General features: G+C 46.7%; 2 protein-coding genes and 1 long non-coding RNA gene across 7 annotated transcripts; 2 read left to right on the forward strand and 1 right to left on the reverse strand.

Moving 5' to 3' along the window:
- The first annotated feature begins 22 nt into the window (after nucleotides 1-22).
- Nucleotides 23-6,599, forward strand: LOC118507045 (uncharacterized protein CG7065-like). 5 transcript variants are annotated; one of them, XM_036044999.1, is made up of 5 exons: nucleotides 36-119; nucleotides 1,245-1,400; nucleotides 1,589-1,909; nucleotides 2,314-2,572; nucleotides 2,806-6,599. In XM_036044999.1, exons 3-5 carry the CDS (start codon nucleotides 1,850-1,852, stop codon nucleotides 6,405-6,407), a joined length of 3,921 nt encoding a protein of 1,306 aa, XP_035900892.1. In that variant the 5' UTR covers nucleotides 36-119; nucleotides 1,245-1,400; nucleotides 1,589-1,849; the 3' UTR covers nucleotides 6,408-6,599. The 5 variants fall into 5 exon arrangements, with proteins under 5 accessions (XP_035900896.1, XP_035900894.1, XP_035900892.1 ...); XM_036045002.1 differs by having other exon boundaries at nucleotides 68-119; nucleotides 1,366-1,400; XM_036045001.1 differs by lacking the exon at nucleotides 1,245-1,400 and having other exon boundaries at nucleotides 35-119.
- Nucleotides 6,600-6,955: 356 nt separating this feature from the next.
- Nucleotides 6,956-9,621, forward strand: LOC118507046 (U3 small nucleolar RNA-associated protein 14 homolog A). Its single transcript, XM_036045005.1, has one exon. It carries the CDS (start codon nucleotides 7,097-7,099, stop codon nucleotides 9,533-9,535), a length of 2,439 nt encoding a protein of 812 aa, XP_035900898.1. The 5' UTR covers nucleotides 6,956-7,096; the 3' UTR covers nucleotides 9,536-9,621.
- Nucleotides 9,622-9,892: 271 nt separating this feature from the next.
- Nucleotides 9,893-17,009, reverse strand: LOC118507047. The gene is made up of 2 exons (XR_004905580.1): nucleotides 16,745-17,009; nucleotides 9,893-10,182 (listed from the first exon to the last, which is right to left on the reverse strand). It is a non-coding gene; the product is annotated as an uncharacterized LOC118507047 (long non-coding RNA).
- Nucleotides 17,010-22,345: the final 5,336 nt, after the last annotated feature.

The raw sequence follows: 22,345 nt of genomic DNA on the forward strand, positions 1-22,345 counted from the left end.
CGTAAACCGGTTCAAGCGAGCTGTCAATCTATTGTGACATTCCGTGTGAGATAAAAATGGTTGCCGACTTGGCTTTGTGATTACAGATGAGAAAATACGAAATTCGTGCTTAATTAAAGGTAAGTTGATACTAATTCGCTTAAAATATTGTGTCCCCCAACCTAGGTTTGTCACGGAACGTATCGAACGGATACTGATTGCTCGCTAAATGGTGAAATTTGCGAGCGAAAAAAGGCATCTCTCGTCTCATCGCTTGCCCAAACAATGGCGGAGATGGGACTGTTGCCGCAAGCCTTGCCAGCCGCTAGAGGCTCCGTGGCGGTCGGGGTTTTATCGATTCCGAAATTACCATCGCCACTAGCGTTACCGGTGTCGGCTAATGTTGCGTGTAACGTGAAACGAATCCATTTATGGCTGGGGAGTGTACGATTTTAATTAATCGTACCATTCGTACCAGCAGTATTTGTAAGTTGTATATTCGCGCGATCCGTTATTCTGAATCCCTTGTACATGTTCCACATATCTTTACATGAAGTTGTTATCGCTGTGGGTGAATGTGGGTTTGCATAAGTTTTATCGGGCGATTCCTGCGGCAATAATAACAAACCCTCCATCTGCCAAGAATTATCGATCCTGTGTCAAGAGTGGGAGTGCAATGTTGCAAAATAACATTCCTGCTCCGTCCGGGTAATATTTCTCGATGTAGCATATCGTAGGTACTGTCCAGCAGAGTTTAGTTACCATTATCTTCAATTTATTGCCTTTTCCTCACGTGTACTCGCAGCAGTGCGGTTCGTGGCGTTTTTGCCGAATCTGTTAAAACCCTTATATCAACTACCTCCACGGGAGATCAGTCGGTTAAAAAGATTGATCCGGTCCGGTTATGATTGTTCAAAGCCTTTCGTTTTAGTAAGTGCAGACATTGATAAACTTGCATGTAAGTGATGTATCTCGCCAACAGTAGAGTCAATAGTAGAGACGATAAAGTAAATAGCTAAAAGCAAAACAGGTAAGTAAAGGTCCGAGAACATTTCCCCGTTTCAAAGCACACATCACAATCGAATTGTCGCCTCATGAGGTTTGCTATTTAACGTCGAAAGATCTGTTTAATAATTCCATCTTCATTCCGGTTGTTTGTATCATAAAACCAAAACCGAGATGTTGAGATGTGAGGCACACACTGTTGGACAGAAATAATAGTCTATTAATTGTTTACTCCTCTTTTTCACTTGTTCCTTTTTCAGATTTTGTCACAAAAAAGCGCGCGCGCGCTCGCTTGCTCAAATCTTTACCGTGCGTTACGTGGAGTTGATAAAAACCAAACACGAGTACAGTTTGTCTCTAATTTTCCATTTCCGTTTACAGCATATTGCTGCTGGTGAAGGGAAAACTGTGGAAAGGTATATCTCTTTTCGGTGTTTCTGTCACGACGGGTTAGAAAGGGCTAGGTTTGGCTAGTCTGACTCCAGCTCAGTATAACTTTTATGACACGTTTGCGTTCGAAAGAATAAGCAAATGCTGTCGTAAGAAGGGGCTTGGACGAATCCTGGCAAGACATTGCAGTAATAGTAACCGCAACCCGGGGTAGCCCTTTTTCTAATCCATCCATCCAGAATCAGTGATATCCGGTGATCGGTAAAGTGTGAGTGAACAAACAATAGTGATCGTATGGCTGCACAGACCTAAAGGGCTCATCATTGCACACCTGTGAAATAAAATCTACAGCGGTGTATTCATCCCGTGAAGGTCGAAAAGGGGAAGGTCCTCATACATTCCGGAAGCACTCGCCTCACCGTCGTCTTCGTCTGCTCGATCACCCTGGTGGTGGTCGCCATTCGCAAGGGAGAGAATGGATCTAGAAAGTGCTAATGATACGTTTTGTCCGGGTGATACTGTAGCTCGATCGAAGGTAAGTACCGGTACTGACGACATTGTAAAATAATTCCTCATGTGCAGGTAGTGCTGCCCAAAGGGTTCTGTAGTCGAACAAAACAGTGACTTCCAGGTGTCGAATCCGTTGTGCCATGTGCTGATGATGAATGGTGTGTGTGTGTGTTTGTGTTATGTGGAGTGATCAAACAAGTGTTGGAAGTGTGATGCCAAGATTTGGCAAAAAACAGGAAAACAAAGTGATACTGTGACAGTGTCCCACTCCCCGTGAAACAAGTTAATGTTGCGTTCTTTTATTGCAAAGACACAAGTGCTAAACAAATGCATCATCGATTGATGAGCGAACCTGTTTTGTAAAATTTGTTTGTTACGATCAATACTAATGTTTCCTTTTCCTCTGTTTTTCCTTCCTCCATTTCACAGCCGGAAACCGATATCGAGCAGCATGTGCTTGGGCAAAAGGTTAAGCTGTCCGATGGCACCGAGGCGCTGGTGTTTAGCCGCACGCCACGGAATAAGGATCTGCTGTTCGGGTACAGCTGCCACATCTGTGGCGTGGTGTGCCTGTACGGTGAACGGATGCTGCAGATTCACATCGCTGGCCGCAAGCATCAGGCCCGGCTGAGCGTGGATGTGTTCGATGCGGAACAGTATCGTGCATCGCTTGTGGCCAAAACGAAGGGTAGGTCTAACATTGTCTTTATTACCTTTCGAAGGAAAGACAGGATGACTGATTGTCGCCTCTACCACGGGGCCACCCCACAGTTGAACTTTTATAATCAATTATACCAACTAGAGCTAGATAGGGAGTGAGAGCACGTATTTGAGAATTAAGATGATGATTAAGATTGCATTAGCTGTATGTTTCCCTCTAGCGAATCCGTTAATGTATGGCTTTTTCCTCTTTGTTTTTAGCAAATCCTGCATCTACCGATACCACAAACACAGCGACAGCTCCACAGAGCGCACAGAGCAATGAATCTTCATCCTCGTCACCGTTGGCAAGATTGCAGAACGTGCTGGACGGCTACCGGGATGGTCCGTTGGTGGGCTTGGAATACATCATCGAGCTAACGGACTCGGCCAACGGGAGCGAACCGTTCTACAGCTGCATTCTGTGCAATCTGCACGACAACAACGAAAGCGGCATTACCACGCACATGATCAGTTTGGGCCATCGGTTCAAATTTCTCGAGAAGCACTACCCGACCGTGCGCAAGCTATTGGCACCGTACCGCAACGCTCACCAGGAAAACGGTGGCCAAGTGTTTTTCCGCGTCGTTCAAACGGTGTGCGAAGCGATCGAGGACCATCACGGCCGGCTAACGCCGCACGTCTACGACGCGTCCGATTTTAATCGTAACCGGGTGAAGTACGCTCAGCAGATCTCGTTCGGTAGCCACTTCGATGAGCGCACCGGGCCAAAGTTTGTCGATGTGATCGACGCAAAGGTGCTGCAGGATTTGGCCAAAGCGGACGGTGGCGGAGGGCAGGCGCAGGGACCACCGAAACGCTACCGGAAGCGCGAGGAGCGCGACAGTTTGGATTCGATTTCGAGCGTTAGCAGCGACAACTCGATGCTAACGATTTCGTCCAGCGGTGACAATGAGGATCGGGGCCGGCAGCGGCAACGAAGTCCGCTGAATGGCGGTGGCCGGCAGCGTTCACAGCAGCGTCCGCGCAACACCGGTCCACCGGAACGGCAGCTGCTACCGACTCCGCGGGAACTGTCCCAGCAGTCGGCAGCGATTGCCCACGAACGGTACAAGTGGGAAAAGTATCGCTGTACGGTGGATATAGCCGTGGCGCAGCTAACGAAGCAGCTGAAGGAGTATGAAAAGAATCCGGAAAAGCATCCGCTGTATTCGGAGGAGTGGAAAAAGTTCTGGAATCGGCGTTACAAGGAGCTGCAGGCGGAAAAGAAGGATCCACAAAAGCACAACTTCAAACCGGAGTGGATCGAATTTTGGACGAAGCGTATGAAGGATCTGCACGAGGAGGAAGTTGCCCGCAAGAAGGACGAGATTCGTACGAAGATGAACTTGCCGGTGGAGGGCGAAGAGCGGACGGATGAGCTGCGGGAACAGTATGCACTGCGTGTGCCACCGGCAAATAAGCGCTCGCGGTTGGATTCCAAAACCGGTTCGGCCGAAGCGCCGATCCTGATCGACGTGAATTCGGACGAGGAGGAGGACGATTACAAGGGTGGCCAGCCGATGCGAAGATCCAACCGATCGCCCCGATCGTCCGGCCGGCGATCCGATTATCCCGAGCCAAGGAAACGGTCCACCTCTCGGTCCCACCGATCGCGCAGCCCGATCAGTGAGGATGAGTTTGATGGATACTCCAGGAGCCGATCGCACCGTGGCCCACCGATGGATCATCGAGGCGAATGGTCCGGCGATGGCGGTAAGCATCGTGGCCCACCGCCCCAGCGTGTCGATTACGACGAATGGGCCAAGAATTATTACGGCCCCAACAAGAAGGTGTTTGTGCGGACCGAGTTCGATTCGGACAATACGCCGCTCAACTTTATCGCCGTCTGTCGGCTGCTGACCGCGTTCGAGGAGTACCTGGGAAGTCTTGGTCCGAAGGTGATCGACCTGATGGCGAAGGCGCTTGCGCTGGAGAAGGTGAAGGCAAATTCGGCCGACGATCTGCTGCTGAACGAGGATAACTGCATGTTTCTGGAGACGGTGAAGGAAAAGCTGAAGGGCCACATGATGGCCGAAACGATCGACCCACCGAAGATGGTACCGATCAAGAAAGCCGTCCGGAACATTGCGCGATTGCTACACGAGGCTTCGAAGCGTGAACAGCCGGCTAAACCACCGGAGGAGGAAATGTCTCAAGATTCGTTGCCGGTCAGTGACGTGGCCACACCGGCGGCAACCAGTGCACCGCTGGCGAGTGGAAACAGCCTCGACAAGATAGCAGTGGCCGAGCAGCTGGCCAAGTTGCTCGTTGCTCAGGGCAAATCCGATTTCACCACGGATGAGTTGGAAGAGCTGATCAACGTGTACGTTGCGATGGCACAAATGTCCCGCGAGCGAAACACAATCATTAATGCGAAAACGTATTTGTCATCGCTTCCGACACCACAACCCGTGGCCGCCTCCGTTCCGCTGGCGGTACCGAAAGAATTAACTCCGGCGTCAGTTGTTCCTGTCATTGCAGCACCAACGAAAGCACCGGAGCGGGCACGGCCGGAACCTACAACGGGATCGAGTGTTGCATTAGGCGGAGGAGGAGGCGGTGCTCGGTGGAATGAAAGGAAGACCGATGTCCCTGTCCGTACCGGTAACTTTGGCTCCAGCATGCCGGACGGACTGGAGGACGAAAATTCTTCCTCGGGAACGCTCGAAAACTTGACCGACTCCGACCTGCAGACGTTGCTGCAGAGCTTCAAGGATCTGTCGAATGACGAACAGATGCATCTCATATCGTATCTCCGCAAGCTGGAGCGTACCGAGCCGGAGCGTGTTGAGCGATTGCGTCGGTACGTGAATTTCGATGCATGGAACGAACCACCGAAGGATGGTGGTGGACGAGCCGGTGCTGGTGACAATGATGGTAGACGAGATTTGCATAGTCGCGTGTCTGACATGGATGAGCAGAGCTACACGGGACATGACGATGAATCTAGCTTCGATATGTTCCAACTGTCCGGGCCAACGACAGGCGGTGCTGGAGGTCGAAAGCCGCCGGGACAGATGCCTTTGTCCAGCAGTAATAATGGTGGACCACAAAGACAACAGCTTGCTCAACGTTCTCAACAGCAACAACAGCAGCAGCGACCGACGAGCGCACAACAACAGCCGCCCCAACAGAAAGCGGGCAACAACATGCTCGTAGATTCAGAGGACGAGGACGACTACTCGTACGATGACATTTTACGGGCGGCGTCGAAGAACGTATCCACCATCCCGTCGCAGCAGCAGGGGTCAAAAACGCCGGCCGACGCGTACGATACCAGCTCGAGCCATTCGCTGCGTACAAACAATGAAACGACGGGAAGCGGTGGTGCGGGCGCCATTTCACTGTCCGACACACAGAATTTGATCGCCAATTTGATGGAATCGCTTCAAAAGTCCGTGTCCGACGCAAACAGCCATAAAGCATCACCGGGCAGTGCGGGTTCCTCCAACGCTACCAGCTACACCAACCCGATCACGACGATCGGAACGCCGGGTGGTGACGTTCCTTCCGCGTCCATTCCCGGAAAGGTAACAAATTCGGCAGCAAACACGTCCTCGATGTATCCGTCCTTCGCTCAGCAACAACAGCAGCACCAGCAGCAGCAGCAGCAAGGAGGACAACCGGGCATGCCAATGCATTTCGGTGGTCCGCAGGGACAACCACCGATGGGGGGTGGGCATATGCAGGGACCGGCAGGACAGATGCCAGCACAATTCGGCGGCCAGTACATGTATCCGGGGCAGATGTTTGGTGCGAATGCAGCTGCCCAACAGCAAATGCAACAGTACGGTGGCTATGGTAATTATGGTTACTACTAAACGCGGCATGCGTGTGGCGGAACGCTTCTATTCTGGTGGCATTTTATGTCTCAAGCTGCCATTTTACATGCGGCTTTACTGACGAATTATGACTTTTTTTGTTTTAATGAATAATTGTTGTAACATGAAATGCGGAAATACGAATAGAAACAACAAAGAAATACAGAGATGGAACTGAATTTGGAAAAAAAAAACGAAACAATGATGCATACAAGCTACGAAAGAAAGGCGCCTGAAGCAATGTAGAAGGAAAAGAGTGAAAAATATCTGAGGAAAGCTGTTGTAAGTAAGCTGCTGACTTTTCTTGTCGCTGTCTTATATTAACTTCACGAAACAGTTGTAGTTTCTTATCTCTTCATACCACAACTAATAATGTACCATCATTAAGATTTTTCCTTCTTTTTTGGTAATATTAGTGCAAGTGTAAGTTTTATGAGAGTTTTTTTTATTAATTTCTCTACAACGTTAATTTTGAAGTAAAATGTTTTAGCCAGTTTTGTTTACAAAGCGCACCCACTGTGCAAATGTCAAAATGCACACCTGTCAGTTTGCGAACTGTCAAGTGCGGCAGACGTAAATAAACGTGATTTCGTCGTAGCAACATGCGGTCAGCTTGAAGCGAACTAAAAGAAATATTTCCCTTTTCAGTGTAAAAACCTTTTAATTGCTCGCAACTAAACCACATTACAATGCCGGTGGAAATGGAGGACAAGTTTTCCGAAGACGAAGCACGGAACGATAGCGAGCAGGAGGAGGACATCGATCCCAAAGCACATGCGAAGCTGATCGACGGTATCAACAACCTTACCGGTTCGCACTTTATCCGTGAGGTGACCCGCACGGAACCCTCCCTGAAGCGGACCGAGTTTGGATTGACGAAATCGAAAGAGGAAAAAGTGCGGTTGGGTGATTTGGTGAAGTTGTTTACCAAATCGAAAAAGCACACGGATGTGGTGAAACAGCTCGATAAGCTAAAGAAGCGGCACCCTTTGGCACAACCGCTAGAAAAGCCGGTCGCCGATAGAATAGCGCGGAAGGCGGGATTTGAGCGTGTGCAGAAAGATCTGGACCGGTGGCAGGCGGTCGTTACGGCCACGAAAGTAGCACCGCAGACGGTGTACCCGCTGCTGTACGGTGGGACGACCGTGCACGACGCACCACCGAAGAAGCTGTCCGAGTATCGGGTGAAGACGAAGCTGATGGAAGAGTTGGAAGGGCTGGAGAAAGAGTACGCTGGGCCGGAAGGCGATGATGAGGGGGAAGGTTCGGATGACGATGCCCCGAACTACGAGCTGACGCTGGAGGAGATGCGTGAGAAGCAGCGCGAACGTGCCCGGCAGAAGATGCGTGAATCGTACGAGATAGCGAAGGGCCGTCGGTTGAACAAGATCAAGAGCAAAAAGTATCACCGGCTGCTTAAGAAGGACAAGCTGAAGGAACAGATGAAAAAGTTCGAAGAGCTAAAGGAGAAAAATCCCGAGGAAGCCCTTCGACAGCTCGACCATATCGAGAAGCAGCGCTTTCAGGAGCGTGTGTCGTTGCGGCACAAGAATACGGGCACGTGGGCGAAGAATCTACAGGTGCGTGCAAAGTACGATATGGAGGTGAGGCGCGAGCTGGCGGAACAGCTTGCCATCGGACGAGAATTGACGGCAAAGCGCATGCAGCAGGGAGACAGCAGTTCCGAGTCGGATGGTGAGACGGAGCCGAGGAGGGGTGGCAAAAGCGGAGCGAACCCGTGGACGGAGAGTGTCGGCGATCATGAACAGCATGCCAACAATGAAGCGAATCTTAGCGGTGGATATCGCAAGTATTGGGAAGAACGTAATCAGATCGAGCAGATCAAAAAGCAGTTGAATGGTGAAGCAATGAATGGAAAAACCACCGAAGAAGGGTATAATGAAGATGGAACATGCTTAAAGATTAAAGAGGAAAAACTTGAGGACGATGAAACTGAGCCTGTACTAAAACCCAAACAGAAAGGTGAGAAAAAATGCACCAAAAAAAGCAAGAGAAAAGTTGTAATGGCATCGGGTAGCTGGGAGGTAGAAGACGTCGATGAAGTGCAGCCGAAAACGAGCAAAAAAGCTGCGTCGAAAAAGAAAGCTAAAAACAAGCGGGAAGATAACGTGGCCAGCGTGGAGAAAATGTTCCAAGAAGCTGAGGAACTGATCGAGGATGTGCTGACCAGCAAGTTGGAACGCGTGCGGCGTAACATGCAGGAGGATGAGGAGAAGAGGAAAGGGGAGACGGCAACAGATTCACAAAATTTAGAAGCAAAGAAAGGCAACTCGACCGACTTGAGCTTCAAGCAAAAGGCTAGCCTGGCTGATGCAGATGAGGAGATGGTTGAAACGGTAGAGAAGGGAGCATCGGACCAATCGACCCCGGCACTGGCCACACTGAACGCTGCACAGCTTTCGAATGGTACGTCCACCACCGATCCAACGGTAAAAGCGTCAGCCGAAATCAATCTAAAGCAGGTGGTGCAAATGAAACCGAAGCATCTACTAACAGCCCTTCCCAACACGATCGTGTCGGGCGAACTGTCGGAGGATGAGGACGTGAAAGACGCGCACCGACTCACGATTGCCGAAGCGTTCGAGGATGACGACATTGTGGCGGACTTTGCCAAGGAAAAGCAGGACGAACGGCAAAAAGATATACCGCAGGAGATCGAGCTCTCCCTACCGGGGTGGGGCCATTGGGCTGGGGCAGGCATTAAACCGCGCAAGGACGCCCGGAAGCTGTTTAAACCACCGCCAGCGCTACCGCGGCGCGACGATAACCGCGACCAGGTGATCATCAACGAGGATGGGCTGAAGAACGAGAAGCTAGGCAAACATCTGGTCAACGAGGTACCGTTCCCGTTCCTTACGGTGAAGGATTACGAGGCATCGCTGAGGGCACCGATAGGCCGGACGTTCATACCGGAAACGGCACACGCAACGATGGTTCAGCCGCGCGTCATCACCAAGCTGGGTGCCGTGATAGAACCGATGAAGAAAGACATGTTGGTCGAAAATCGGTCTAGGTTGATGAGGGTTGGAAAGCGGCAGCAGAACGAAGCGAACGACGCGTACAACGCGTACGTGGAAAAGAATCACAGGCGAGCTTTTGGACGGTAAAGTGCCATGGGTGGTGTGCGGAGGTTCGGGGGCGATTAATTGAGCCAATAAATTGATAACCATTAAATGCTGTAAGGGAAAAGTGATTCTTTTCTGTTTCATTCTGTTAAGCCACTTCGGTTAGGCATTACGGTGCAATGGGTCATTCTACCTTCAAAAGCCACGAATGATGACATGAATAGAAAGTGGATATTAAATTGAAGTAAGTTTAAGGAAGTACAACAAATTCAAGAGAAAGAGACAATTTAAAAAACTTTTTCCTCGAACAAAATATTAACGATGATAATCCTCTCGGGGTCAACCATTTTCACTTTCGGATCGTGCGCTATTGTAATAAGCGAAAGGTCACGCGTCCACTGTTTTCATCTCATTTCATTTCTGGTTCGGTCACTTAAATTGTTCTTTTATTGGCATGATTTATCGTAACGCACGGACACACGCACGTCACCTACATTATACGCTTCCGGGTTCGGGTTTGACCGGGCGATCGGCTCCCGGAAGGCGCCTCATTGCTTACGCCGGGATTCATCCATTCTCATTGGTAAAGGCCGGATTGGTGCCGGCATCATCACCACCGAAGGCCGTCGCTGGTGGGAAATCTTCGGCCGTGGGTCGATCCGGTACCGGCGTAATATCCTGTGAGTCCGCTGTCGCCGGATAGGTAGTACATGGAGAAACCGGGTGAAAGTAAGACGTAATCAAAATATTAGTTTTGTTAAGTAGCGTTGATGGTGGAATAAGGAAGGAAAGCCAAACAAAAAAAAAATGCATTAATGTGATTGAAAATCCGTGGCACGTGTTTGGGTGCCTAAAGGTGGGCAGGCAGGTCCTTTAAAAATAAGTAATGGAACAAATGGAAGGATTAAAAAGGCGGTCGCCCGGTCACCCGGTTTAGTTGGTACTTCAATTCAGGCGAAAATGGAGATTTTGTTTTGCTTAAAACGGTACTGGAAGAATTCAAGTCTAAGCTTTGTTAAAATGCTTATTTTTTTCCTTCCTATAACGCACCTTCGGAATCCCAAATTCCTGCTACAACTGATAGAATCATTCACTCTCTCTCCACCTCTCTCTGGCGTCTCCCAACTGCCTCTCCCTAAACCTCTAGGAGTGTTCCGTCAGTTTAGCAAGACCTTAGGATATCGTTGAAGTCGCTTTACTGCTTGGTTTGAACCATCCTTGAATACGGGAACATCATCTGGTGCCCGTCGGCTTGAGTTTGGATCGCCAAGCTGGTACAAGTCAGAGCTATTTCACCAAACTAGTTACCCTTAGGCTCCTCGGCACCTCCAATAAATCCCTTGCTTCTTATGACACCTGATTTCAACTCCTGGAGTTTTCGTCTTTAGAGAGTCGCTTCATCGTTGGTTTGCTCCTCCACATTTACAATGCTCCTGATCTGCTGAACGGGATAGGCCTCTACGTCCCCACCCGATCGCTCTATCTCCGTGGTCCGCTAGCTATCGTGTCCCGGCGTACGTGCTTCGGCCATAATGACCCCCTTCCTCTTCGGCCACAATGACCATAATGTCTGTGCAGTTTCATTAGTATCTCCGATAACCCCGACTACAACTCATCTATCTTCGCATTCCGATCATAGCTCCTCACATCCCCGCACCTCACATACCAGTGATTCACCATCTGCCACACCACCCTTACGTCGTTTAGTTAAGTCATTGTTTATATTTTTTTTAAAATAAATAAATAAATAAGATTACGAATATTTTAGCTTATACAAGATGCCTATATTGCCGAGTTCACCGATTGGCTGAACTATCCAATATATCTTGAGAATTATGGAGTGTAGAGAATTTTTGTTTCTTTGGTCTGCCCTTAGAAGTTGGGTTATGGTGGCCATTAGATTTAATGATACCATGTAGTTGGATAATCAGTCCTCACTACGGGGGAACAGTCCGGATGGGATATTTAGCGTCTTGAGGACATGTAATGTTCGAACATTTCAATATTCGTAGCTGGCCCCGAGTTGGGTGCCTAATATGAAAGGGTGCCCTTATATCGCACAAGTGCTGCTCCATATGAAGGGTTGAGAGATGGTCAAGAGAAAGCAAACGTAAAAAATTTTAAAACAATTGTAAAACATCTATGGCGTCTTTAACTACTGCTCCAACTCCTATCGCTCATCACGATTTCCTCAGAGTCTAAAACCCCTGGTCAACAGATAATTGGGACATTCATTCCGCCTAGGGACGCAAGGCACTTTATTAGTTACTGGGTAAAAGGAACCTTCAGGAAAGTAGTGTTGCATTGAAAACTGTCTTATTAGTGGTTTAACCTGCCTTTAAGTGTCTATACGGCTTAATCAGCAGGAAACTTTACTAAAGTCTGAATCTACGACACACCATTAGCCGACTGAAGTAGCTTGAGTTAGAAGGTAAGGCTACTATCACCCGTAGTAGTTTACTGCAAACTGTTAAGAGATCAAGGGAACATTAGGCGGTCTGCAACGGCATAGTTTCAAGAATCAGTTTGCATTTCCAATCCTGGTTTCTCTCTTCTTGGCCTAACGACCGTCTTAGGTCATGCCTGCCATTTCTGGCTTACTAGACTTAATGGTACCACGTGGTTGGATTGTCAGTCCTCACATTATGGGGGAAAGATCCGGATGGGATTTGAGCCCCGGTCCAGCCGTATGAAGACCGATGTCGCTTCTACCACCGGACAGCCCCAAACTACTATTCTTTGTATATGTCTAGTAAGTCAAGAATGGTTGGCATGACCACAGGCATGAATCACCATGAGCAGAGTTGCTATGCATGAAGGAGCCTCTTCAATGTAGGCACTTCATACTCATTTTCCGTCTGGTCCTAGTGGCATGGATGGATTGGCCTCGCGACTTCACAGACACGATTTGCATCATGACGCTTTATTTGTTTTTTGGCGTGATCAGTTCCGATATTCAGGCACCTTTTCGCCTAACACTTCTGCAGGGTTCAAGTGGAGTACGAAGCAGGCTGTGCGCTGCTAGGCCTCGAGTCTCCAAACTAGCGAATCTCACCTTGATTCCAAATAGCTCCAAGGTTTGTTCCCTTTTAAGCTGATTAACTTGTCCAATGATAGTGGCCAGAACTACTCATCGTCATGATAGTGCGTTATACTGTTGTGCGAAACAAGTCTCGTGATTCAATCTTCCTTGCAAACTAAAAAAGAGAGCATACATGCCAGATTCTGTTACATCAAATATTACGGCCAAATTCCTTTGTTAGCTTCTGCTCGGGAAACTATACGAGGCGTTAGAGATCTCTGCGTAACTTCGATATAGTTCCATGAAAAGTTTGGACATGCCAGTTACCAACAGAAATTTAGAAAATATTAGTGTCGTTGCTGAGGACTCATGAAGGGACAGAGGGACAATTCTTGTGTAGCTGCGCGCCGAAAACAACGCGACGATCCTGGTATTGATTTAGAAATTCTTCGATGTTAAACCGTTTCTCAGAATGGGAGGGTCTTCGCATTAAAGAATTTTGTAATAACGTTATATTTTCCATCCCCCAACAAAGAACTGGGCCTCCGTTACTTGGTGGAAAAGAATGTTTTGCGCCTTCACCAATACGCGTAGCTCGGGATTGACAGGAATGAACGGCACGGAAAACTGCGGCTGACTGAAAGCGGAAAGTTAGTTGGGCTAATTAAATTGGGCACTGTAATTATGATCTCTTCATGTGGGCCTGGGCGCGAATCACTACACCGCGCGTTTAATTGACACTCCCTCCCGCTTCACTCTCGCCGGAGATTTATCGCGCGCGGAATTTGAAACCAGCTCAAGCGGTTCTGCAATGAATGGTTTCGTTTCGGGTACGTTCTACTTAACAAAAAACCAAACGAAAGCGAATCATTTCGAAAGCACGCATGTAAGTAAGTAAGTAGGGACCGGTACAGCAATGATTCCTCCCCCGTCGATGCCATCCATCATCATTTTCGGGCCCCGTCAGCACACAATGGCTCATCCGTTAATCTGTGTTTGACGATGGTGTAAAAGCAGTGATGCGTTACGCTTGGAAATTGACCGCCGATGGGCCGACAGAATGGAGCGAATGTAATAGTGCGTGCATTACAGACCCGATAGATTGTGTCGGGGCATTTTCACTGGAATAATTATGCGATGAAACCCATCGAAAGAACCGGAAAAGTCAGACCGTGCGCGTACGTGGTCTTATGGCTGCGGCTGGACTTTTTCCGGCGTTTTTTGTTTTTGGTTTTTGTTCATAAAAGGTATGGAAAAGTGCAAAATTGAATGGTTTTGTACTTGGTGCGTTTGAAACATTTTCCTCTTTCCGTGTCCTGTCACGAACCTTAACGAGCGTTCATTTTTGTCCCAATTAAAAGGATGCTGCAGGGGTGCTCGATGCTGCGTTGTGGTTGAAGTGATAGAAACTTTAAAAACTTCATGTTTAATGTTGCAGATAACAAGGTGATTTAATGGAGTACTAACTATGAGGTCAAATAACAAAAACATATGCTTTCTTATGTTTCTATTTAGGAGCTTTTGAAATTATTCTCAGGGCTGGTCTGATGGCCAAAGTGATAGCGGCGTCGGTCTTCCAGACTGCGTTCCGTACGCAGGGCTGACTATACAGCTACGGGTAAAATCAATCCACTGGAAGCCAGAATGGTAAGCCCAGACCTTTCTAAGTTGTAGTGCCATAGAGAATAAAGAAGTTTCTCATGACGTGCCCGGCTCATATGATGTTGGAGAGTTATCATTTGAAGCACTTCCACAAGTCCACAGCACAGTCATATGTCACTGACGTGACGCAACTGGTGGGAAGCAGTTTCCATGAACGATCGGCAGCAGATCGGTTAAATTAGAGGATTCGTCAACTCGTAAGATCCTAAGGTTTTGTTGTACATTCGGAATTAAAAACGGATGGACCGGTCACCTTTGGCGCTGGAACATTTCACATACTGGTAGCCAATTAGCAATAATCTAGGGACAAGCTTGAAAGGTTTTATTCCGGTCTCTAATTACAACTTAAACTGGTAGTGTTAGGGCTAGGGTAGGGAGTAGTGTTTAATTTGAATTCAAACGTGTTTAACTGATGCATAGATAGGTGACCAGCCTGCCCTGTCTGACATTGTTGTTGAGTGACGCGCACGGGTGCTGGCTGCTAACCGATTATACTGCAGCCTGAGGAAACTGCTTCGCTCTAAATACTCTGTGTCCAAAATGGTCGCGTTCGAGAGGAAGGTGATTTAAATGATTTTGAGACTTCCCCGTATGCGTGAAAGGACTATGGAGAAGCCACTACAATGATGAGCTCTACTAGCTGTACGATGATCTCACCATCGTGCAGTGGATTAGACTCGCCAGGCTCTGGTGGGCTGTTCATGTCATGAGAATGCCACCGGACGACCCAGCCCATAAAGTCCTTTTAGGCCGTCCTTTTAGAAAGTGGACGTGATGATGGAGTCATGGCGTTGATGCGAGTCAACAGTTCTTACGAAAAAGGTTAATTAAACACTTATACGATCAATGCATGATTATCCAATCCAGATAATGGAACTATTTAAAAACAGAAGCAGAATGTTTGAAATGAATAATGCTGCATTTAGTTAGTGGAGCTTGGTCTTACTGTATTGTCAGTATCAGGTAGTAAATGCTAACTTTTACTAGACTTTTGCTACCTAGGATGGCTTCAAACTGATGATCTCTAGGTCCAGGTTTGTATTATGTCCGACGTATTAGAACCTTTCTATTTTAGATTAATTTTTCCTGCCATCTTGATCAGGGATCTAGATCTAAAGGTCGGCAGAGTACAGCGATGCTTCACAAGGATTGCTTTTAGGTGTTCAAAGCGTTTCCATGGGCCACGATCGTATCTTGCTACTTTCGCAAGGCGTGCGCTGCTAAATGCTTGCTTTGAAAAGGAGACTTGAGGTTGCAGATTGGGTCCAAATAATTGCCTTTGGTTACTGATTGGTGTCACTGATGTTGCAGCACTCCTCTCACCGCATTCCTGTCTTACTTGCAGATCATCCTAGACGTATTCGCCAAGGTTCAGGTGACCCATTTCTTGTCTGCCTTTGTCGATCAGATTGAAATTTACTGTTCTCACTTTCTTTTTATCCTTTCCTAAGTCCAAATACATGATGTCTTATTAGGCTCAAGTTTATTTTTTTTTGAAAGTTTTTTTTATCTTGAAGCTGGGAAATACTGAATGAATACAGATAAAGATAGCAAGCGACTACCTTTTAAGCTGAAAGAAGGTAATCATCCTACCTAGTATATCATCTCCCAACCGTTGTCGGTGAACATTTAATCAAAACAACGTGGTCAGAATGTGTAAACTTGTTCATTATTTCATTAAATTTCAAAAGATCACAATGATCCGCTGAACCGTTTTTAACACTAACTTAAAGCTATTGCTCAGAAAGCTGGTCAAGATAGGGACACCAAAGAGCAGATTCATGGAGAAAAAGAATCTCAGTACATCAGAAATATTTTTCGTAAGTTTGTTAATTTTTTTTTAAAGTTGTACTGCTCTGAATATGATGCAAATATAGAGCTTGCCAAGCATGGAAAGATCGTTGAAGAAATGATATCCACATTCGTTTAGTTAACCAGCAAACCCTGTAACCCTTGTTTGTCCGTTCACTTTGTTCGCAAAAAAACCACATCAAGCGCCTGCACAACATTCGATAATTATTAATGATTATGGTTGTGGTGGACGAAAATTTTTTGCGTCTGCAAAAACCTTTAACCCCTGCTTTCTCGCCCCACCACAAAAGTAATCGAAACCCTGCTGCCGCTGGATTTAAAAAGTTCATGAGCCGGGAAACTCGGGTCAGATTTTTCGCCGCACTGGCACTGAAAGGTGACCAAATTATAAATCACACTTACGCCGAATGGAGCAGCAAAAAAAAAGGGGGGGAAACCTTCATTCCACACATTTCCGTACGGATTTAATATTTTCACACGAACCACCAGCTCAATTAATCGATCGATTGTGTTCGGCACGGTATTGATCACTTTTCCACCGAAAATGGGGGACAGCACTGATGTGTTCACTTGAACGATTGATTTCGTTTCACTTTGATTGAGCACCCCAAAAAGGCCCGAAACCTTTTGTCCCCATGCGGCTGTATCGCTTAGTAGCCCCCCGGTCGGCAGTAGCAGTTTTGCGCCACCGAGATAAGCTTCTATGTTTCATTTTTTCTCTCACATTGAATGGTAATCGCTCCATGACTACTTACAGCTACTGCAGCAACAGCCCATCGTGTGTGTGTGGCGCAATATCTCGTAGGACAATCAGGTGAAGATCGTTGCTATAAACACCTCGGGTATCCTCTTGCTTTTGGCGAATTTTTCCTTTCAACTGCTTCCGGTGTCTATTGGGACCATTTCCGGTGCTTTTTTGCGGATTGGCCTAAACAAGACAGCGGTTATCGTACCCTCCACCGGACCTGATACTGACTGTGACTGACTGACCGTCGAGCTGAAGAAAACCTCCCAATCTGGATGTCGTGCAGACAGCAGATTTTATCAATCCACGACCGCACCCTAAGCGGGTATGCGGGTCTCGATACGCGATAAGATATTGCCAGCGGATAAGATACAGCAAGAGCTGTGTGTGTGTGTGGGTTCTGGCAGGAAGGCAAACCAACCAGCCGCGCAAGGCGTGAGTCACGGTGAAGCGAGCTGAGCGCTTATCGAAGCAATGATTTCTTCTTCGGGTCGAGGCTGATAACGGACTCGGAAATTGAAATACTAATGAATAAATCACCACAACAAATTGGGTGAAAAATAATAATAATGAAGACAGTGGGGGTTGAGAGGGGAGACTCAACTGGGCCCCGAAAAAAAACGGGGTCGCCCTAAGAATCAAGTAAATAGAGCACAAATCAACACGAAATGCTGTCGAAAACCAAGCAGTATTGAGCTGTTGTTTGTCTGCCAGTGATAAGCCCTGTGTTAGCCCTCTGCTTACTCATACTGCCAGCCAACACATGAAAATGTGAGTTACAGTAACGCCAAACTCCCGTAATAGGAAGAATTGTTAGACGGTTTTCATAGAATTAGAATAGAGAAAGCCGTTCCGATTCCATGAAAAAAAATGGCGCACAAGGGAACGGAAATTTGTTCAAAGTTTAAGATCAGTTAAGGAAAGGTTCTCGCTTGCTTGCTGTGGGTATAATAAGGTTGGGAGTAGCGATGGGCGCACCGGTTCTGAATCACGATTCCGATCCGATCCAGCATATAAATGAGTCCGGTCCGATCCGAAAGAACGATTCCGACCAGTTCCTGTAAAACTATCTGTTACGAATGTACTGCAAAGCGGTGTGCGCATGTCTGTGTTGCTGCGCTATTACAAAATAGAAGAAAAAATTGTAACGTTTACCGAGCAAGAATAGAAAAAGAAGATGTGCAAAACCAACGACGAGTAAGCAGCCGCTGCGAAATGAAAAAGAAACACAGTAAGAGAAAGTTAAAAAAGAAGAGGGAACCCCAAAATTCCAAAAATTCTACTCGTAAATTATACCACCAAGCAACCGTCTGACAAGGACAAAGAAGAGAGGAGATAACGCAGAACAGTGTGCACGACACATACATTTGCAGCAGAACGGGAATCAGGAGCGCGGAATAAAAAACGAATCCGGAACCAAAATGAGTCCGGAATCAAAATGAGTCCGGAATCAAAACGAGTCCGGAATCAAAACGATTCCGGAATCAAAAACGAGTTTGTTTTGATGCTGAATTTTTTTCTTGATTCTCTAATTGATACTTGATTTCGATACATAAGTTTTTACTGATTTATTTTGAAGAGGTGAAAACATGGGCTGATAATGATTTTTCGGCTTCGGTAATGCAAGCAATACCTTGCTGTGGTAATGCAAGTGTTACCTGCGGTAATGGTGCATTTTCGCCTACCTCACAGGTCATACGGCTCATACGGGTCACACGGGATCAGTATGTTTCCTGCCACAGGGTGCGGTGCCGGTCTTCATATGGCAAAATCTTCACATGGCTTTGCACATACAGCCCCAGCAAGCTATGCACCTACCCCCTCCCCCCCCCCCAGATAAAAAAAAAAACGGAGCGCGGAATCATGATCCGGACTCGACTCCGGCGGCGGACCGCTCCTGGCAGATCCGATCCGGCAAATGGTCGGATCTGCCCATCCCTAGTTGAGAGAGCTTATTGTTTGCTGCCGTTGGTTAAGATGCATCCTAGAAAAGGTGATTTGAACGGGGGTTGTAAAGTTACATCTCCATTCATTTGGTGTTTTCAGAATGCGTTTGTTGCTTTTCTATTATCCGCTCTCAATTTAGTCTGTAGAATTTATGATTTTTTTTTCCAGGAAGCTAGCTAAAGGTACCGGTCGCGGTCTAGTGGGAGTCTTTTTTTCTGGATGGAGTATCCTTAATTTTATATCAGTTTAATATTAATGTCGGAAAGAGTGTGTTGGATTATTTTTGTCTCAAATTTACCTTGAAAATCTTAAAGGTCTGTTGCTCTGTTAATGGGGTAGGATCCAAGACTCCTTTAGGGGTTACACAGGCTCTCCTACCCAACTCCTATTCTGTCATGTCCTCGTCGTACAGAGTGGTAACTTGCCCCACCACATATCCAAGCTTGGGTAAACGGGGGGACGGTGGAGCAAGGCATAACAGGAGGGAGGCCCTCCAGAGGTACCTGGGGGCTTGAGCGCAGGGCCAGTCACCCGGCCTCAAGTAACTTACGCACTACAGAAAGCAGTAATAATTATGCGAAATTAGTGACAAAGATAAGGAAAGGAAAGGATAGGAAAGTATTCGGAAATGCATTCTAGCTGTGGTTTCCAATTGGACACTTTTCAGAAAACAACTCAGAATGCTTGAGATATTTCAAAGGGGTTGCAAGCTTATGGAAAAGAGTCTGGAATGATTTGACTATCAAAGCTTCACATGAAAACACCAAGTTATGAAGGTTATGGTGATGAGTTGTTCGTCCTCGTTGGCTCTACAACCTCGAAAGATCTGGCTAGGTCTGCCATTTTTGACTTTCTGTGACTTGCTTTTACCTGTTGCGAAGACGCCACTATCGCCTCGTCTCGTTCCCGAATTTTGTCAACTGTATTGATTCTAATTTATAACCTTTTTCCTCATATTGATTTGCGCAAGGTTTGCCGCCAATTCTTTGCCAGGAACTTCGACAGGTTAAACTCCAACCTCATCCAACCTACCGGCTCCCTGTGATCCTCTTCGACTCGTGACGAACGGGTAGCTGACGAGTTCCTTTCTAGTGAAGCATGAGTTCCTGATCCTCATCACGATCATAGTTCAAGACTTGTGCCCGTTGAAGATTACTGAACATATCAGGGTACGAAACTCTCGACTAACAACTGATTCCGACTCGTGTTCTATACAGGTACATTGTATTTAACGCCTTGAGCCGCATTGGTTTCTGTTGATGTCGATGTCATCCATAAAGTCAATGAAAGAGCCGATAACTGTAGCTGATCTTTACTTTATTGGATCGAAATATGCCCACGGGATGATCCTGGAGTACGAAAGCCTGGAAGAAGCGGTCTGATACGTGCAAAAATTGAAAGCAATCCAATATTGATCCCAACCGATCAATAAACATGCCAAGGACGCTAACATCGCTACAGCAGGATTGATAATCCTGCATTCCAACCTATTTTTCTTTGCTGTTGTCTTCAACAGATCAACATTCGTAAGACATGTTCTAGCTTTTGGTGTTCTATTGAGATTGTTCTGTTAAGATTGTTAATGGCGACGGTCTCCAGCGAGGACTACAACCTTAAAAGTAAACGGCCCTGTCATTTCCTTCTTCCGTTGACTTGATTTTACTCGTAACTGGGTAGTCAGTCTTGCGTATAGGGAGGCGATCTTAATGGGATTTGATTCTCGATCCTGCCATGTGAAGATTGGCGCCGATATCCTCACTGCCTATACAGTATGAATTCGGATAGAAACTTCTTCTCCTTTCTTGGCCTAACGACCTCTTAGGTCACGGCTTCCATTTCTGGCTTACAAGCCTTGTTGGATACTTTGCTGCAAATTTCGTAGTTTGAAAAAAGAAACAAAACACATTCCCACTCCACTATTAAGAACCCTTTCCAAACACACGCTCTATCAAATAATCCGTATAGAATAATGAATTATTAGACCACAGATCATTAGCTCAAGCTTTCGACAATCCCATTAGCATCGGCCAAACGCACTCTTCCACTTCACTTCAAGAACCCATTAGACGACGCGTCCGCATCACGAGGTTGTAGCATAAGCGTGGCCTTCGCTCTCAAAAAGACAGCCCACTATAAGAAGGACACTACAGAAGCAAGTGGTCACATTTTCCGCCCCGTTCATAAATTAGAACATTATTTGTTTCTCGTTTGTGAGCCACTTGTCGAGTGCGGACACTGGACGCTAACGAAATGTTTAGTGGTGATGAAATATTTGCATTTGCCAGCCTCTAATGGCATCTTCGTCGCTAGAGCCATTATCCGCTTGAAGCTTCAGTTTCGTTCCGTACAAGTATGCTTGAGCGTTATCGAAACGCTATTAGTCGGAACTCCGTTTGCATATAACTCCGGATGAGTTATATTACGCTTCGGGGGTCCCTGTCATGCTTTACCTTATCATACCGATGGTCAATGGTCTTGAGAAAAGCTTGGCTCATTACGTTGGTTCGCTTGTCCGCATGCACAGTCCGAAGCGGTTGGAGTGCAATGTACACAATTAATTGACCATTCTTCAAACGGCAGCAGAAAGAACCAACCGGGAAACCAACTGTTGGATCGAGGCAATAGGAGGTCCTACGATCCTACGATAACTTGCCTCCTGGGTGACGAAACTAGGGAGAAAGAAGCACGGGCGGTAAACTCTGGTTACGTACTGGTGACCTAGAAGGCAATGACGAAACTATTTATTAAGTACAGATTTCTTACACAACCCGTCGCCCCCCCCCCCTCCTTTGGGCAGCTACAATCAACCGAGGTTACGAAGGTGAGGCGTAAATTCCAATCCCCGAGACCTTACCACCAGGATACAAACCAGGAGGAGGTAAGGTAATTAATTAGAGAGGTTTACTGTTTACTGCTCCGCTCGTTCTGCTCGTTAACACTGGGGCCGATGTTCGGTCGGACAATTTGAAGCTATGAAGCTATGGCAGGCAATGGGCAGCGGGCAATGGGAATTGAAAAGTGTGGTCAAATTGTGTGGCATACACTATCAATTTTCATTAACGACAGTGATCCGGTTTCGGATGGACTGGACCGAGACGGCCGTAGCTGGACCGGTTTCACTGTGACTACGTACCCGCAGTCTGGAGGTACGTTCAGAAAATGTTGGAGTTCACTGGTGGAGGCTGGATAATAAGTGAGTCTGTCAGGAAGCGATTTCATTCTTATGCTGTTATGGTTGTATAAGATTTTTTTAAAGGAAAAAATATCGATCAGGATTAAGAAAAAATAAATAAATAAAGATAAGCTACATTTTTGGTGACTATTTTATACATTCTGTAGACTACATCGTTCGACGTAGAAATAACACGTGCCCCTGAAAGATCTCTAGCCGGTCTAGATATCTCAGCAGTGAATAGAGACATGTCTGTTGATTCTCAAGAAACAAAACATTAATGTTAATGTGGCCAAAGACAACTTCATCAGAATCAGTATCGTCGATTTGTGTTTATGGTTTCTATCTTACCTAGGCTGTACCTATTATTGTATTGTTTCGACGAAGCTGAAGATATCGAGTTCATTGGAGCATCGTGATAATGGGGATAAGACATGAACGGAACAAACATAAATAAGCTGTACCTAGAGAAAGGAGAACATTTGTTTAGTT

Source organism: Anopheles stephensi, chromosome 2, assembly GCF_013141755.1.
Source record: "Anopheles stephensi strain Indian chromosome 2, UCI_ANSTEP_V1.0, whole genome shotgun sequence".
In the NCBI taxonomy this organism is placed as follows: Eukaryota; Metazoa; Arthropoda; class Insecta; order Diptera; family Culicidae; genus Anopheles; species Anopheles stephensi.

Coding starts and splice junctions, on each gene's coding strand:
- LOC118507045 (XM_036045001.1), top strand. CDS start 1,850: ATGGATCTAGAAAGTGCTAATGATACGTTTTGTCCGGGTGATACTGTA. Junction 1,910..2,313: donor ATACTGTAGCTCGATCGAAG/GTAAGTACCGGT, acceptor TCCATTTCACAG/CCGGAAACCGATATCGAGCA. Junction 2,573..2,805: donor GCTTGTGGCCAAAACGAAGG/GTAGGTCTAACA, acceptor CTTTGTTTTTAG/CAAATCCTGCATCTACCGAT.
- LOC118507046 (XM_036045005.1), top strand. CDS start 7,097: ATGCCGGTGGAAATGGAGGACAAGTTTTCCGAAGACGAAGCACGGAAC.